Genomic DNA, 18,063 nt, shown 5'->3' on the forward strand with positions numbered 1-18,063 from the left:
TGAGAAACCTGGCTCCCACCATCCACCATTTACTTAATTGTTCAATTCTAGTATACATGTACAGTGGTATCAGAATTGTTAACCACGGGACATGTATCAACTAGATATCTGATCAGCTGCATCAACCAGAGTACCCTGCTTATGTATAGTTTCTTTTGCCTTTAGTCTTATAGATTCCACTAATTTCCAAGTTACTTAGGTAATAACTTACCACCCATCCTTCAGTGAAGTTATTCCATGCATTTGTAGTATAGTTAGATTCTCTGGTTACATTCTTCATTTCATCCTGGGATCTCCTGACTTCCCCTTTTTTTTTTGGCCTCACCATGTGGCATGTGGAACATCCCCGACCAGAGATTGAACCCAAGCCCCCTGCAGTGGAAGCTCGGAGTCTTAACCCCTGGACCACCGGGGAAGTCCTATATGTTTTTTTTTAGTTTGCATATATTAATGTTTACTCTTTGTGTAGTAAAGTTCTGTGGGTTTTGGCAAATGCATATTGTTGGGTATCCAACATTACAGGATCATACAGAATAGTCTCACCATCCTAGAAAATCTCTTGTACTTCTTGACATGTTTGGGGTTTTTTTCCCCTTGTCTTTTTTTTTTTTTTTTTTTTTTTTGCGGTACGCGGGCCTCTCACTGTTGTGGCCTCTCCCGTTGCGGAGCACAGGCTCCAGACGCGCAGGCTCAGCGGCCATGGCTCACGGGCCCAGGCGCTCCACTGCATGTGGGATCTTCCCAGACCGGGGCATGAACCCGTGTCCCCTGCATCGGCAGGCGGACTCTCAACCACTGCGCCACCAGGGAAGCCCCCCTTGTCTTGTTTTTGAAAGGTAATTTTTATCTTATTTTCCCCCTTATTAGTTTGGTAGTTATACATTGTTTTTCTGATTAGTGGTTTAGCAAAACATTCATCCTTGCCTTACCAACGCCTAACATTAACTGACACTTTACTTTCTACCAGCACAATGCAAAGACCTTAGTATACTCCAACCCCATTTACCACTGCCTTTCTGACTCCTGTGCTGGTGTGTCGCGCACTTTAATTCCTTGTCTATACATTTTAACACCATGAGACATTATCATGTTTGTTTTACAGTCAATGTTTATTTAGATTTACATACATATTTACCACGTTCATTGTTCTTCCTTTTATTTTTTCCTTTTTATTATGACTGAAGTTTAATTAACCTTTGGAATTTCCCTTAATGTGAGACTGCTGGTGGTGGACTGTTTTTGTCTGAAAATATCTTTATTTTACTTTCATTTTTGAAAGATATTTTCACTGGGCAGCTACCTTCTTTAAGCATAGGGAAGATAGCATTCCCTCCTCTGTCTTCCAGTTTTGCTGTTGAGATGTAAGTAGTAGTCTGTTGCTCCTTTGAGGATAAACCATCTTTATTCCTTAGGTGCTTTAAAATATTTTCTTTTTGCTTTTGCCTTTTTGCAGAGTGAAAGTTTAATTCATTGGGCTTCCTGAACCTGTGACTTGATGGTTTTCATCAGTTATAGATAATTCTGACACTATTTCTTCAGATTGCTTTTTCCCCTTTCTCTCTTCTCCTTGGACTTCAATTAAGCATAATTTAGCCCAACTTACTGTCTCTTCTGTATTTTCCATCCTCTTATTTTTCCAAGGTTCATTCTGTTTCTATAATTGACCAATTCTCTCCTTAGCTATGTCTAATCTGCTGTTAAACCCATCTATTGAGAGCTTAATTTCACTTATTTTTCTAGCTAAAATTTCTATTTGGTCCTTTTCCAATTGTGCTATGTCTGTTTGTGTTGTTTCAGGTCTCTGCTGAAATTTCCAAGCCTCGCTTTTATCTTCTTGAAATACTAAGCAGTTGTTTTCAGTTCTGTATAACTCCAATATATGGAATTGTCTGTTTGTTGTCTCTCATTTCCTTTTTTTTGGTCTGTCATTTGTTTGCTTTCATTTTAGTTGCCTTATTTCTTCAAGAGCTCGACTAATTGGCTAATTCTTATTATAACTGATGTTATATTTGAAAAATTATTAATTACAATACTTTTGAGATCCAGGTTGTTGTTAAGTTCCTTGAGCTTTCTGCTTGCTTCTACCAAGCATCTGGAGATGCTAGCAATCTGGGATCATCTTATTCCAAGTTTGAGACTTGAGAATTTCTGGACCACCCAGAATGTTGGGACACTAGGCTGCAGAATATGAGGACTGGTTTTACTTCTGATTCATCCTTAGGGGTTCCTAGTCCAAGTGGATCTTTACCAGCATCCCTATCTTTAGCTGTCCCCAGATTCCAATTTTTTGTTCCTCTAGCTCTTAATCCTTCAGGGCCCTCAAAACCGCAGCTTAGCCTCTCAGCAGCCTTTTCCCAACTGGAAAAGCCCCCTGGGCAAAGGCAGCCTTTAGGGCCTTCTTTTCTCTCTGGATTCCCAGCCAATCTTGTTAACCCTTTGATTTTTTGATAGTTTTCATATTTAAAATTTCTGAAAGTGCTGGTCTGAAACATCCAGCCTACCACTATCAGAAGTGGAACCTCCCACTCGCATTATTCCGATATCACAGAGCTCTAATCCATAACCTCACTACACAAAAGATAAAACCGCATACATATGAAAAGACTTCCTTAAATTCACATATTTAGTGGTAGAGCTAGGTTTAGCCTCAGAGCTCAAGACTAATAACTGTTAAACTCCACTTGCATTAGGTCTGGATACAAGGGTTTCTCTTGTTTTGACCTTTTTCCCTGGGGTAAGGAGAGAGCAGTCTTGCCAAAAGATCAGAGGATGGAAGTAAGGACTTAGCCATATTCCCGGCACCTTTCATACATTCTTCTCCCAGCCCTGACCTATGGGGGAGCAGGGGTGGGATCTGATAACTTATGGTCTGGCGACGGGGAGTAGAAGAAAGCAATCCTTCCCATTTCTAAACTACAGATTATAGATATCCCCACGATCAGTTATCCCTTTATATTTGATGTTTCTGAACATCTGTGGTAACCGAACCCAACTTCAAATTCCTCTAGATCCCACTTTACAAAAGCCCTCTAAAACCAAGAAGTTGTCTTCAGCCAGCCTCCTCTCCCCCAGAAAACAAACACCAAGACACCCTCACAATAAAGACCACACCATTTATTTACAAAGGCCAGTGTGGGAGTTGGGGGAGGTAGGGAGGGAAAGCCACACAGACATCCTCTCTGGACTGCTTGGGACCCTTTCCCACTTGGAGAAAATTCTGTTCCTCTTGCCTCCATATTCCCAGCAATGGGTCCTCCAAGCAGCTGGGCTAAGTAGCAGAGAGAGGAGGTGATACGAGCCTCCTCTGTGCTCCAATAGAGCAATGTCCAATTCCAGATCAAAGGCATCATTGCTGCCCTCTCCTTTCCTTCCTCAAATAGAACTTTCTGGCCTGGAGGGAAATAGTGAAAACTCAAAGGGCAGGAGCTAAGACGCCAAAGGCCAGGGGTTCTAGAGGGAAAGACTCCTCCCCTACTATTCCCCGAAGCAATGAGGGGAGGGGTAATAAGGGTGCTGGTCACAGCCCTGACAGCTTCAGAAGAGGTACCCACACTACCCTTGGGTTACCCAGCATCCAGAAGCCCAGGGGATCTAGCTCTCCAGGCTGTATTTATTCCTGACCTAGACTGGCCCTTTTGCCTACTTCTCTCTGGTGGGAGAAAACTCTAAACCAGAAATCAACAAGGGATCCACCCTCCCACTCAACTCACATGCACCCACCCCCGCACACACACACCCACTGCTAAGACAGACCCCAATCCTCTTCATGTCTTTTGAGGGGAGCTTAAATCACTGGTACCTGGAGACACAGACAGGTCCTGGGTTCATGGAAACGTGTGTGTATATATATAAGCATGTGTGTTTGCGGAAATGGAACCAACATAACCCCTTGTGAGCCGTATTGTTTAGCTTCATTGAGCCCTTTTCTTCCACTCAAATTCCGTTAACATCTCTTAATAAGTCTCCTTTGCCAGGCCTGAGCCTGGACTCTCCGGCCTAAAATAACTATTAGTGCTTCCATTCCCTAACTGTCAATTCCAACTTCCAAGTCCTCTACTCAGGCTCTTTCCCTGATTCCCTTCCTCCAGAAAATCTCATTCCCTCCTCCCCTCATTGGGCTGGTCCAGGGCCTGTTAATTCGTGCTCCAAAGGGCTGTGTCTCACCTCTCCCTTCAGACAGGGAGAACAAGCATTTTCCTTCCTCTGCAAGTCCCAACAGACCCCGTGAAAAAGTGCTGGGTGAAGTGAACAGAACAGGGGGTGAGGAGGAAAATCACAGCCTGTTTCACCTGCCCCTCCTTCAGAGCATGGAAGTCTAGCATTGGTTAGGCTAGAGGTGGGAGGGGATGGGGGAGAGAAAGAAGTTAGAGTTACCAAAAGTAAACATAAGACAAGCAAAACCCTAGTGGTACAGACGGAAGACCCTGTTCCAGTAAAGCAGAGAGTCGGTTCCTCCTTCAGCTCTGCACTGCCACTGAGAAGTCTGAAGGTTGCAAAGGTGAAGGGGGAGAGGGCCAAGGAGGAGGGGCCAATCAACAAAACTGTGAGAACTGTTTAAATAGCTCTGCTAGAGGAGGACCAGGAGAGAAGGTTCTACAAGAGGTGCAGAAGTAAAACTGGAATTCTCAGAGCTACGGGGCTGGGGCCCACGCCTCTAAAGTCACCCTGCCGTCTGGAGAGGACAAGGGAGAAGACAGAAGGGATGACAAGCTGCAGAGGGTCGGAACCAAACGCTGGCATCGAGGGATGGGAGAGGCAGGAGGCACGAGCCGAGGGATTAGGACAGCTGAGAGCCCAGGAGTCTCTCGATAGCTGCGTTGATGTCCCCTCCTGTGGCGATCAGGGCCTGCAGGTTGGCCTCACGATTGATGAAGCCCATGGAGTTGAGCTGCTCCAGCTGCTGCTGAAATCTCACTTCTGGCGTCTGCACCTGGAGGGGACAGGCCTTTTGAAGCGGGCACAGGACCAACCCCAGGGGGCCTATCTGATTCTGAGCGTTTATAATGGTGAGAAGAAGACATCCTCAGACTCAACCAGTGGGGCAGGGGCCGGTGAGCTGCAAACAGAGGCCAAGGAGCTGGCGTCCCAAGTCACTAAACAACTGTGTCATCATAAGGCAGGGGGCATCTTTCTTAAGATTTCGAAGTAATGGATAGGCCTAGATCAGCCGATATTCCCAACTGCTTTCCATCAACACTATGGAGATGTTAACAGGCAATCCAAAAGCCAAACGTTCTGTGGTGGATAAATACCACCTCCAAACCCCCTCCTTCCTGGCAGTCATCACACACACGGCCATAGTAAAGGTCAGAGAAGGGCCCCAGGAAAGCAAGAACCTGTTAATTGTGTTTAACCAATCAACAAACACGGTTATTTACGAAAGAGAAGGCCTTTCGTTTTTGACACTCCTATAAACATCTCCTGGAAATGTTTTCCCCAAGGCATGCTTAGGAGGCACTAGCCTAGATCATGAACAGAAAACTCAGAACTGGAAGGAGCCCAGCAATCACAGAGGCCCCCAACACGCAGTACAAGAGCCGTTTCCAATGCTCCGTGCTGTTTTTCATCACGGTCCACACAATTTAAGCTGGACTGGGCCTTGGGGATCCCTTCATCCAGCCCCCTCAGTGCCTTGCACAGAGCTGGGCACACTTATATTCCTGTTGAAAGGCTTTTCCCAGATGAGTCACAGAGGCCATAGAAGGGTTAAGGGGCTCATCCCTGCTCCTCCCCCAAACCCCAGGCCTTGACTATGTGGCCCAAGGCTCTGGTCACCTCACCTCCCAGAATCCTCCTCTCGTCTCAGAGAGGGAGGCTACTTTAATTATCAAAAGGGTCCTCTGATACAGGCAGAAATGGTGTAACAGTAGTTAAAGTGTAAATTCTGGAGCCAGCATGCCTCAGTTTGAATTTTAGCTCCATTACTTACTAGATATGTGACTCTGAGCAAGACACTTAACCTCTCTGGGCTTTAGTTTTCCCCTTTTGTAACACAGAAATAATCAGAATAGCTTCCTGGCAAGGCTGTTGTGGAGAATAAAGTAAATGAGCTCTTATACATAAGGCACATAGACCAGTACCCAGCTGACCCAGGAAGCGCCATTACTAGTCTCATCTCCATTTCACAGCTGTGGAAACTAAACTTACGGAAGATCGGTAACTTGCCCAAGGCTAGAAAGTAGCAGACCAGGAACTAGAGCCAGGTCTGGCTGACTCCAGAGCCTGCTCTGCTGACTCCATTCTACTGCCACCCTCGACGCTGCAGGGTCCCAGCACCAGCCCTGCTGCCCCATATACCTGTGAGTTTCCACTTCCAGCCAAAAGCTGGATCATCTGCTGCATGAGCTGCTGCTGAGCATTGGAGGCCCCTGTTGGAGAGGATGTGGCTGGCGGGGCTGGCAAGGAGGTGGGGGCCTCAGGCGCAGACCCAGCGTTGCTGCCTGCAGAGGAGGCTGGGGTCCGGGACATCCCAAAAGAGCCAAGGCTGCAGGCAGGAGAGACCAAGAGGTGGGAGATGGCCTCTGAGAAAGGGATGGCAGTGTGAGATCCAGAAGGAAAAGCAGTTGGAAGGAACAGGAAAACAGACCCTCAGACACACAAGGGCTGCTCAGAGTGGCAGAGAAACGGGTTGAGGGGGAGGAGTAGCCAGAACTTTGCTGCCCACCTGCCACCGACCCTCACCTGGGTACCAGTCCGGGGGCCTCGGTCTGCAAGGTCTGCAGTCCCTGCTGGATCTGCAGCAGCGCCTGCATGGCTCGGGGATTGGTAAGAATGGAGAGTGACTCCGGGTTCTGCATCTGGTGGGAAACAGCAGAGAAAGGCAACAGGAGGTGCCAGGAGACAGGAGGCAGCCTAGACCCTGAGTCCAGAGCCAAGCGCGGCCCCTCCTTTAAGTTCCACCCATTGGGCCTCAGGGTCTACCCCGGCCCTCAACCTCCACCCGTCTAGGCTCCTCACTCACCTGCTGCAGGAAGACTGGGAGCTGCAGGCGGAGCTGCTCCTGCAGCTGGGGGTTCCCCGCGAAGAGCGGCACGTTCACCATCATCTGCCAGGGTGAAGGCAGTAGGGGAGGCCTGGGCCTACCCACCCCCAGAATGCCCCCACGGCCTCATCTCCCTTGGCACCCCCTCCACTGCAGGAAATCTGGCCAGCTTTTCCAAGGCTCTCAAAGTATCCTGAAGGCCTAAGTGGGACAGTGAGAGGAAATGGAACTATACTCTGGACGAGGACGAGAGTCAGGAGCCGGTCTGACGAGGATGATGACAGCTAACATTTCCCAGTACGTAGGGCTTACTACATGCCATGCCATGTTCTAAACACTTTATGGTATTAACTCAACCCTCACAGCTCTCTGAGGCAGGAACTATTGTTATTACCATTTTACAGAGGAGGAAACTGGGGTTAAATAACTTGCTTGGCTCACACAGCTAGGAAGTGGCAGAGCTCAATACAGAAACCCAGGCAGTCTGGCTCTAGAGTGTTTTGATCATCACAAGCAACAGCCCCCAACACACTCCCCTCGTGCCAGTTCCTTACCTGAGCAGCAAAGTCGGGGTTCTGGGCAAGCGTTTGCATCATGCTGCGCATGTAGGGGGCTGAGATCACATTCTGCATCAGCTGGGGGTTCTCAGAGATCTGCTGGAGGAGGGCCTGCATTTCCGGGCTGTTGAACATCCCTAGGACAAGAAGGAAAAAACAAGAGGAAAGGGGTCCAGATGGAAACCAGATGCCTCACTTCAATCTACATTACTTCAGGCACTGAGTGGTTACAAAACTCAGAAAGGCAATGGTAAAATGGGCACCCAAGTACTGGGGCGTGGGTCCAATTCTCTCTTGACTCCGAGGTCATCTCGCCCGGCTTTGTCCTGGCCCCTTCCCCAACTACTCTGCTAAGGACAAGCCAGTTGCAAACTGGATCCGATTCATGCCCCTCTGGACTGTTCCTGCCACAGGTCAGATGTCAGAGTTGGAAAGGATTTAACTAAAGATCATTCAGTTCAATGGTTTTCAAACTTGTCTTAGCAGCAGAGACCCTTTCCTCAAACCAAATCTCACTTGGAAACCAAGTATGTCAGTGGTCTTGTTGAAGCTGGGGCAGGAGGCCTGGAGCCTTTCACTTTTGGTCTTCCCTCATCCTGGAGATGGGCCAGAGCCCTCAAGACTCAGAAGTACAATTTTAAAACCATGGATCAGGTTCAAGTACCTTATTTATGAAATAAGCACATAGAGGGGAAGGGACTTTCCCAATCAAGATGCTCCCCAGGGTACACAGAAATCAGAGCATCTACCACACATCCCTAGAGCCATATGTATAGTCATAGTCCAGACAAATGGGGCATCTCCCAGGGTTGTGCAGTGCATAACCTGCACTTCCGTACAAGGCAGCTCTGCACATCCCTCTCCCCCAGCCCACATCTACCTGCCCCCTGATTCCTCTCCCACACCCCATTCCCAGTCTGACCCATTTACTCTGGGTAGTACCAGCAGTGTTGAAAGAGCTTAGGAAGTGGGGCCTGGTTTACTCATAAGCCTTTACTTAGGTCACTCCTAGGGACATCAGGACAGGGCCAGAACCAACCCTTACCCTGAGGGGTCGAGCCACTACTCCAGGCTACAGAGTCCCCTCTGTGGCTTCAATACAGTCTCACCTCTGTCTTCAATATTCTGGAGCAGTGTGAACCCCATTCAGTCCTGGGGCAGAGGGACTGCCCTGGTGACCCCACTAAGCTCCTTCCACCCTAGGACATACCTGACCCCAGGCTAGCCGCATTGATCCCAAAGGGGTTCGAGACTGTCGGGTGCACCTGGCTGGTCCCCGATCCTCCGGTGCCCTCCCCACCGGACCCGGGGGCCTGGGAGGTGGGGGGCGAGGGGCTCCAGGGGTTAGGGAGGGGCTCTCGATTCTCAGTCCGCAGAGGCTGGGAGGATGAGCTGTCGGAGTTCCCGGCCAGGGAAGAGAAGGGATTGTTGCCAAACTGGGAGGAGGGAAAGGTTTTGGGTTAAGGACTGAAACAAATCCTTAAGGGCTAGGCCCTTTCTTTCTTCTCACCTAATAGCCTCCCCTTCCCCAGGAAAGGGAGAGAGATCTAAAACCTTGGAGGTCCTCAGGTCAATTTCTAGCCCCACAATGGGCAACTTCACCCTCATCCTGCAGGGTGGGAGCTGCCTGATGCTGATGACTGGATAACTTGAACCCCTCAGATAACTGGAAACGTCACATCTCCCGGGTGGCTCTAAATATTTGGTATCTAATCTCCTCTGTGCTCTAGAGTATCAATACTTTACACACACCTTTCCCATTGTGTAGTGAGGTATTTGTTTTCCTTAGCTCTTAAGGGGCAGAGACAATGTCAGATTCAACTTTGCACCCCTGGCCCCCGACACTAGTAGGTGCTCAATAGGTAATTATTAGCTTGATGGGAGCTGGCTCTCTACTTCGACCCTGATCTGCCTCTAGCTCTCCCTTTTCCAGCCACCTTGGTCTAAGACTAACTCCACCGAACCCTCTCCCTCACCCCCAGGTCCCCCACGTGGCATTGTGTCCATCCAGGCACACCACAGTGGAGCCCCTTAGTGGGCACACCTCTGGCTAAGCATACCTCCCTAGGTCTTCTCCTTCCATTGCTTCCTCCATGTAGTCTCCTCCTTCCCCTCCCTCCCCACAGCCTATCTCCTCAGACTGGCTGCTTCAGCTAAACAGTCCCCCCCAGCACCAGGCCCCCAACTATGTTATCCAGGATCGTCTCAGGGTCTGCACCCCACCATATGGTGGGCTGCCCACGGCAGCACCCACATGTCCTCCCTCTGGACCCGCCAACACCCACGCAGGAGGTACCTGAGCAGCCTCAGCCCCTCCCCACCATGGAGTTTCGTATCCAGTCACTTTTCCTGTTTATTCAAAGTGGGTCATGGGGACCAGGGCTGACCAAGGACCCTCCTGCTCTGAGCTGTGGTTCCTTCACCCTACCAGATGCCTGTTCAGATAACAGGGCTTGCAGGCCAGGGTTCATGCACCACAGTTTCAGTCTTTGTCAACGTTTCAGATTTCCTGTGCAGGTAACTTGCCTAGCACCCAAACCCACCTAGTTCTGGGTCCTGCTTTGCTCTTCCCCATACACCCCAAGGCCTGAATTTCTTTCCCTGAGCTCCCAAAAGTGTTAATAGCTGCCATTTATTGAGCACCTACTATGTGCCTGACCCATTCTAATGTTTACAATATCCCTCTAATACACCAGTTCTCAAAGTGTGGTCCTAGGACCCCTGCAAGGTTTAAAAAACATTTTTATAATCCTAAGATGTTATTTGCCTTTTTCACTCTCATTCTCTCATAAGTATTCAGTGGAGTTTTCCAAAGGCTACGTAACATGTGACATTGCATTGGACTGAATGCAGAAGCAGATCTGAGAATCCAGCTGTCTTGTAGTAAGCCAGACATTCAAGAGATCTGCAAAAAAGTCAAACAAGGCCATTCTTTCCTCTAAAGTTTTGTTTTGGAAAATAAAGTTATTTTTCAAAAGAATATTCTATTTATGTTAATGTATAATGGATTTATTGTTATTTTTAAATGAGTTAATAAATAATTTTTTTTTTACTTCTCAGTTTTAATTTCAGATACAGTGAATATCAATAGGCTTAACCCACAAAAACAAAAGCTTCTGGGGTCCTCAATAATTTTTAAGTGTATAAAGGGGTTCAGAGGGGAATTCCCTAGCGGTCTAGTGGTTAGGACTCCGAGCTTCCACTGCAGGGGGCTCGGGTTCAATCCCTGGTTGGGGAACTAAGACTCTCGCATTCCACACGGTGTGGCCAAAAAAAAAAAAAAAAAATTTTTTTAAACAAAAAATAAATAAAGGGGTCCAGAGACCAAAATGATTGAGAATACTGCTATAACACATTGTCTCCATTTTGCAAATGAGGACGTGAAGACTCAGGGAGGTTAAGCAACTCACTTAAGATCACACCACTGAAGTCTGATGGAGCAGGTATTTGAATCCAGGTTTGTTGATGCCAAACATTATGTTCTTTTAGCTGAACCAGTGGTTCACACACCTTAGAGTACATCAGAATTAGCTGGGTGCTTGTTATAAAGACTTGCTCAACTACTTAAATTTTTTTTTTAACCAGGTACATACATTACTTTGATATACATTTTAAATTAAATACTTAAATAAAATTAAACTTAAAATAAATTAATTTCTTTAAAAACTCACAGTTGATCCCTATAGCACTTTCTAAAATTTGAAAGAGCAATGCCAAGAATAACCAAGATGATGGTGAAGAATAAGCTGGAAGTGGGGAGGGGAGATTCACCCTACCTGATGCCCAGACTTAATTAAGACAATGTGGCATCATCGTAGGGACAGGGTCAACAAGGCACACTCATCTGTGGAGACTTGGTGTAGGGCAGAGACGGCATGAACAAGGAATCTGCTGGGATAGCACGGGCCACTCAGGATATGGTGCTTTTTCCTTTCCACAAGGAAGAAGGAATGTGGGGCCCCACCCTCCCACTTGGGTGCTGGTTGGGGATGGCGGGGCGTTCAGTCTGTGAAAGTCCATCAAGCTGTACACTTATGATATGTGCACCTTTCTGCAACTATATTATTCTTCAATAAAACATTTTTAGATTTTTTTTAAAAAACAAGTTTAAAATTATATGAACAGCATGATACCACTTCTATAAGGTTGAAAATATGCAAAACGAGGCCAGAGATTGTTTATGGATTCATACATAGGTAATTAAAAGAATCGAAATGACAAACACCAACTTCAGGGTGGTAGTTAGCTCCGGAGAGGGAAAGAGAGGCATAAGATGGGGGAAGGGTATGTGAAGGCTGCAATTCTATGTGTAATATCTTATTTGCTAATGTTTAATACGTCTAGGAAAACATACAAAATACTAACAACATTTGTTAACTCTGGGGTGGAAAAGAGGTGGCTGGGAGATGGAAATAGCAGGATCCCTTGTGTATACTTTCGTTGAGCTTGTACACCTTTCTATACTTTTTAAATACCCTTTTGTTTACTTCGTGTAACTTTTGAGTTTTGAAACAGGTAAATATATACTGTATTTAGTGTAAGCTAAACTTTAAAAAAAGAACCCCAAAAGGCACTGAAACTATGTATGGCAACGTTTTAGGGCCACAAGGATACAAGAGAATGCTATACTTTTTGTATATTTGGGAAGAATTCTTAAAGCCTTTTTTAAAGTGTGTATTCCCAGGTTGATTCCAGAGATTGATTCAGTAAGTAGCTCAAAGGTGGGGACCAGGAATCTCATGGTTAATAAGCTCCCCAGGTGATTCTGATGCAGGTGATCTGTGGACCACACTTGAGACACACTGTGCTAGGGCTGGCTGTTTGACCCCAGGCCTGCCCCACAACCTTTGAGCCCTTGGTGCAAGAGGTTTGTCAGAACAATGTCAAATCCCTTGGATACTACCCTTTGCCCACTTCCCTAGTGAACCCTGCTATCTTCTGCCCTAGTGCCTCAGTCCCATGCCAAGTTGGACCATCCCTGGCTATGCAGCGTGAGAACCACTTTTAAGCCAAGGCCCACCCTCAGGGGGCTAGGGAAGGAAAGAGGAGCAGACAGCACCTCAGTCTTGCCTGGGTCTGGGGTAGGTAATCCTGAGTCCAGACTGCCCTCCCACAGCCCAGCCCCTGGCCCCACCTGTTCCCGGGCAGCACTAAACATGGGCTCCTGGATGTCCGTGTACATGCGGCGGAGGGCATTATACCCTCCAGGGATGCTCTCCAGGTTGCTTAGGGCCCGGTCCTGGTTCCGCATCATCTCCTGCATCATGGCTGGATTCCGAGCAAGCTCCATCGTCTGGTGGAAAAGGGAAAGAGAGAGAATGGCCCTGGAACCAAGGGATCACCAAGCTTGGAAAAGAGTGGGCCCTGATGAGGAGGTCTGCATCAGGACCAGGGTCCAGGGCCTAGGAACTGACCCACAGTGGCAGGGAGTAGGGTGAACTGGACTTCCTTCCTCTACTGTCACCTTGGCTCTAACCCTGTCTCCCTATGGGTATTCTGGTTGACTTTTGGGGGTACAAGATCCCGGGTGGGGTGAGGGCAGCAGCTTCCCTCCCTCAGGTTCAGAGGATCCCCAGAAGTGTCAGGGAGCACAAGGAAGTTGAATAAGAAAGGACATGAGAAAGAAGAAGCAGCAAAAGAGAAAATTAACATCTACTGAGCAGTTACGACATACAGGCGCTGGGCTAAGTACTTTACAGAACTCAAATCATTTAATACCCACAATAACCATCCCTTGTAGGTATTTCTGTCCCTACTTAGCAGATGAGAAAAGAGGCTCAGAGACTCATAGCCAGTTAGTAGTGGAGACAGGGTTCAAGGCCAGATTGGTCTGTCTGACCGAGACCAGACTATGGCTTCTGGTAAATGACAAGTTGGGGAGGGAAAGGATTCAAGCTGGGACAATGCTACCAACACCTTCTAGATCTCACCCCAGGTCTTTGGCCTCACTGAATCTTGAGAAACAGGATGGGGGCTTTCTCTTGGGAACCAATGGCTCACTTTCAATAAGGAGGGCGTGACCTATGTCAGCTCTAGGGGCCAGCAGTACATAACAGATAAAATGAGCATGGCTGCTTCTTGTTCCTATCCAACTTGGAATGCCTTCCCTGTCCTTCTTCCCAAATTTGCTCCACACCTGCCTCTTCTAAGACACTTTCATGTCTATGATAAGATTCTGATCTCTTATCCCACAATTCGTTCATTTAATAAGTACTTATTGAGTGACTACTATATACCAGGCACCGTTCTAGGCAGTGAACAAAACACTTGCAAATCCTTGCCCTTCTGTAACTTATCTTCTGGTGAGTCTAGCACTAGTGTCCACAGCTCTGCTGAGATCGTCTACCCTCGTCCCATCCCCTGGTGGATGGCCACGAGATGGAGCTCCCAAAGACCAACACCAAACCACCTCCCCCGGGTCTCCCTTACCCACCAGGCCCTGTCCAGACACAATGCTTCCCAATCCTCCTATTATCTTTCATTCCCAGGCCTTTGTACTTGCTGCCCCTCAGCCCTGAATACTCTTCTCTTTTTCTTCCTCTGGTTCATTCTTCCTCTTTTGGGTCTCTGCTTGGGTGACACTTCCTTTAGGGCCTCCTCTGAGCCCCAGGTAGGATCAGGAGCCCTTCTGTGTGCTTCTAGGGGATACTGTGACTATCTCTATAATAGCACCGACCACACTTTATTATAACAGCCTGCTTACTTGTCCCACTTCCCTTTGAGACCAGAAGTTCCTGGAAAGCTAAGCCTGTATCTTTTCATCACTCTACCCCCAGGGCTCAAAACATGGCTGCTGAATGAATGAATGAACAAGTCAAGGTAGGACAAGGTGGGAAAAGGCCAGGCAGGGCACAGCTGGACACCAGGTGTCCTCCACAATCCCAACCTTCTTTCAGACCCACCTGCCTCATGAGCTCAGGGTTGTTGAGCATGTGGCTGATCTCGGGGTTCCGCTCCATCAGCTGCTGCATCTGGGGGTTGGCCATGATCATGTGGCGCATCAGGTCGGGGTTAGACATCATGTCCTGGACCAGGGGGTTCTCCATGATCTGCGACAGCATCTCAGGATTGGACATCAGCTGCCTCTGCATCTGCTGCTGCAGCTCCATGAAGTTGGCAGAGCCCAGGCCCAGGCTGCCCAGGCCCAGGATGCCCCCAAAGCCAGCTGGGGGGAGGGGGCAGGGTCACAGTCTGTCACAAGACTCTTCCCCTACCTGGCCAGAGCCACTGAAGTCAGGTCTCCAGGATGGGCCCCTTCTGCTTCTCACATCTCCCTTTTCCAATCATTTCCACAGCCCCAGCCCTGATCCACCGCTGGCAAAGAGATGTGAACCTACTAGACTGAGACCTCTTTGATGGCCGAGGCTGACAGGCAGGCACAATACTGAGCACAGAGAAGGTAACCAGTGATGGCCTACTGAATGAGCAAATAAATATTCCCCAACTGGCTACTGCTGGACCCACCTTTTTCCCAAACTCCAATATCTTTACCCAGGGTTCCCCACATCCCCAGCCCCATTTCTCCCCTCACTCTTAACATTTTGCCATGCTCTCCTCTTCTGGGAAGCCCTCACAAACTGGTTTCTTCCCCCTCTTGGCTCAAGTACCAATGTCTGGACCCCTATGTCCAGGGGTCCCCAATCCCCATCAAATCAGGAGCAGGGACCATATTTTCCCCTCTTCTTGGCTCTCCCATACTCCACAGCCCAAAACAGAACAGTGCCTTCCACCCTAAAGGCTTACAGAGTATGGATGCAGTGGCACTGGGAGGTCCCTCCCCAGTGCCTGGGGAGGTCCCTCCCCCACTGCTCCTTCGGCTTCCACTGCCAGTATCCGAAGTGGCACTGCCAGAAGTGGAGGGCTGGGCAGAAGTGGCGGGTGAAGCAGGCGTGGTGGAGGGTGCTGAGGCTGGGTCTGGAGTGGAAGGGGAAGAAGCAGTGGCAGTAGCCGGATCTTGAACCCTGAGGACAGAAAGAAAAATCCCAGTTGAAGTGAACACAAAAGGGAAGACAATGATTTCTATGTTTGCTGTGCAGGTACAGCCCTAACCCAAGCCACCTCCTAAGCAACCCTGAGGCTGGGGCAGGATGATGCTGGGGAAGTCAGTAAACCAGAGGAAGAGAGGAGTGAGTATCCTCTATCTTCAGGGTATTCAGGGAGAGGTAAATCAGGTTCCCTTCCCCTGCAGATGAGATCACAGGGCTTCCTGGCAATCCATCCAAGAGCCACCTTCCTGGGCCTTGGCATAGGCCTTAGATGTACAGTTAGTTGAACAATGCGTGAGAAAGTATCAGATGGGGAAAAAAATGCCCAATCCGAAGCTGGACCTGCTCCTCTCCTGAACTTACTTCTGAGGGGTCTTGATGACCAGATGGACAGTGAGCCCATCCTTGATCCCATGCTGGTTCAGTGTGTCCCCATCCTTGAGGATCTTGCCTGCGAAGATCAGGACCAGCTGATCCTGCTGAGCCTTAAATCTCCGGGAGATTTCCTCTTTGAACTGTGATCAAGAGGCAAAGGTCACTGTGGAGGCTGCCTGGGCTCCTCCAACCAGGGACCCTGCCTCTTCTTCAAAGCCTCTGCATTCCCTTGCTCCCACCTCTAGTCGTGGGAAGTCCTTTCAGCAGTCCTGACTGCATCCCTCCAGCTGCAATAAGCAGCTCCTTTCTTAACCAAGGAGGTGGTCCAGTGAGAAGCTCCTCTCAGCGCTACCCCAGGGTCTCCCACCCTAGAAAGCCCTTGCTTCTATCTGCCACTCCTTCTTCAGTCCATCCACCCAGTTCCCTGTGAGCATACTACCTGGGCAGTTCTCTCCATCCCAACTCCTTCAACAGCCTTGGGCCCAGGCCCTATCTCCCTTCAGCCTTCTCTTTCCTCTCTTTATTCCCAGTGTTCTTGTAACAACTACAACAGATAGATCCCATTTATAACAACACTAACTATTCACTAGTTAAGAGTCTAAGTCCCATGAGATACATGTTAATTATTATCTCCATTTTAAAGATGAGAAAACTGAGGATCAGAGCAGTTAGGTAACTTGCTCTGGGCAGACTGGAACTCAGGTCTTGACATCAAAGCCCAGGCTCTTAACCAAACACATGGGGCCACTCAATTAGGGCTGATTTCAAATTCAGTTTTGCAGGCAAAAATTATTTAAATTCTGGAATGTAGTCATTTTATAAGGTGGGGGGAGGGGCAATGACGGCACTAAAGGCTGGCTTGGGGAGAGTTAGACTCCCCAAATCTATCAGCAACACCCCTATCAACCCAACCAAATCAAACCCACACTCTAAGTAAAAAGAGTGCACTTGTTAAGCAAAGGCAGCTTCCAGATCCCTCCCTTCCAACCAGACGCCTATCTTAAGCCCCGCCTCTGTGAAATTCTGAAGCAGCCACAGGGGGGTGGTGAACACAGGCAATATTCCCTCATTCACTCATTCAGCACATTTTTATTGAGCACCTACTGCACACTGTGTAAATCCCAGAGGGGCTGAGAATCAAATGTAACCACCTTGATTGGAAAGAGTAGGAAACATCCGGGCAGAGGGAAATCCTACCTCCTGGCCGGGCGTGAGAATGCTGGGCGTTCTCTGAGGCGCACAGTAGGAGCCCGGAGCTCTCCCCCAACCTGCGCCTCCCGCCCGCTCAGCTCCTTGCCCGGCCCCCACTCTGACTCGGCGCCTCGAACCCCGACCAGTAACTGGGGCGAATACTCCCCTCAAACCCAGGGTACTTCCCCCTTCCCTGTGCAAGGTGTCCTCTTCGCACTCTCCACCACGCCCCCAGCCCAGGCCACAAGGCAAATCTCCGGCCTCCCTTCCCCAACACGCGCCACGCTCCCCCAGACCACCCCCGCAGGACGCCCCCTACCCTCCTGCCCTTCCCTTCCGCTCCTCCGAGTGCGTGCTGGGCCCCCGCCCTCCTCTCCCCGGCCCTCCCGTACGCCCCACCGTCTCAGAGCCACCCCTCTCTTCGCAGACCCCTCCTCCGCGCTCACCCCCACCCCCGCCAACCGTACTACCTCTTTGACCGAGGCTCGATCGCAGATCACAATTTCCTCCTTGTCCTTGGGGGTCTTGACGGTGACCCGAATGGGGGGCCTCGTCTCGGCCCCGCTCGGCTCCGCCATGCCGCCGCCGCCACCCGGCCGCCCGCCAGCCCGCCCCGGCTCCTCCTTCTCCCCGCCCGGCCGGCCGTCCGGGCTCGGCTCCGGCGCCTCCAACACTCCCCTCTCCCCTCCCCTTCCCAAGGCTTCACCGCCCCCTCCGGACCAGCCGCAGCCACAGCGCCCCGGGCGGACTGGGGGGGCCACTGCAGCGGGGTCCGCCCAGGATTGAGCCCGGGGTCCAGCAGCTTGGACAGGGCCTTGCTGGGCTGCGGCCCCCGAGGGGTTCGGGGCGGAGGCGGGGCGTGTCCGTCACTGCGGGACGGGGGCCGAACTAGCCCGCCCGAGCCGAGTTGAGGTCCACCCGGGCCCAAAGCTGCCCCCGCCCCTCCGCGGGTTAAATCCCGCTCCGGGACAAA

General features: G+C 49.6%; 1 protein-coding gene across 1 annotated transcript; it reads right to left on the reverse strand.

Moving 5' to 3' along the window:
- Positions 1-3,093: 3,093 nt before the first annotated feature.
- Positions 3,094-17,733, reverse strand: UBQLN4 (ubiquilin 4). Its single transcript, XM_060090728.1, has 11 exons — positions 17,561-17,733; positions 15,888-16,039; positions 15,283-15,500; positions 14,442-14,704; positions 12,674-12,832; positions 8,750-8,975; positions 7,537-7,676; positions 6,962-7,045; positions 6,682-6,797; positions 6,298-6,484; positions 3,094-4,930 (listed from the first exon to the last, which is right to left on the reverse strand). The coding sequence occupies exons 1-11, from the start codon at positions 17,666-17,668 to the stop codon at positions 4,778-4,780; spliced, it is 1,806 nt and encodes a 601-aa protein (XP_059946711.1). The 5' UTR covers positions 17,669-17,733; the 3' UTR covers positions 3,094-4,777.
- Positions 17,734-18,063: the final 330 nt, after the last annotated feature.

The sequence above is a fragment of the Mesoplodon densirostris genome, chromosome 2 (assembly GCF_025265405.1).
Source record: "Mesoplodon densirostris isolate mMesDen1 chromosome 2, mMesDen1 primary haplotype, whole genome shotgun sequence".
Lineage (NCBI taxonomy): Eukaryota > Metazoa > Chordata > Mammalia > Artiodactyla > Ziphiidae > Mesoplodon > Mesoplodon densirostris.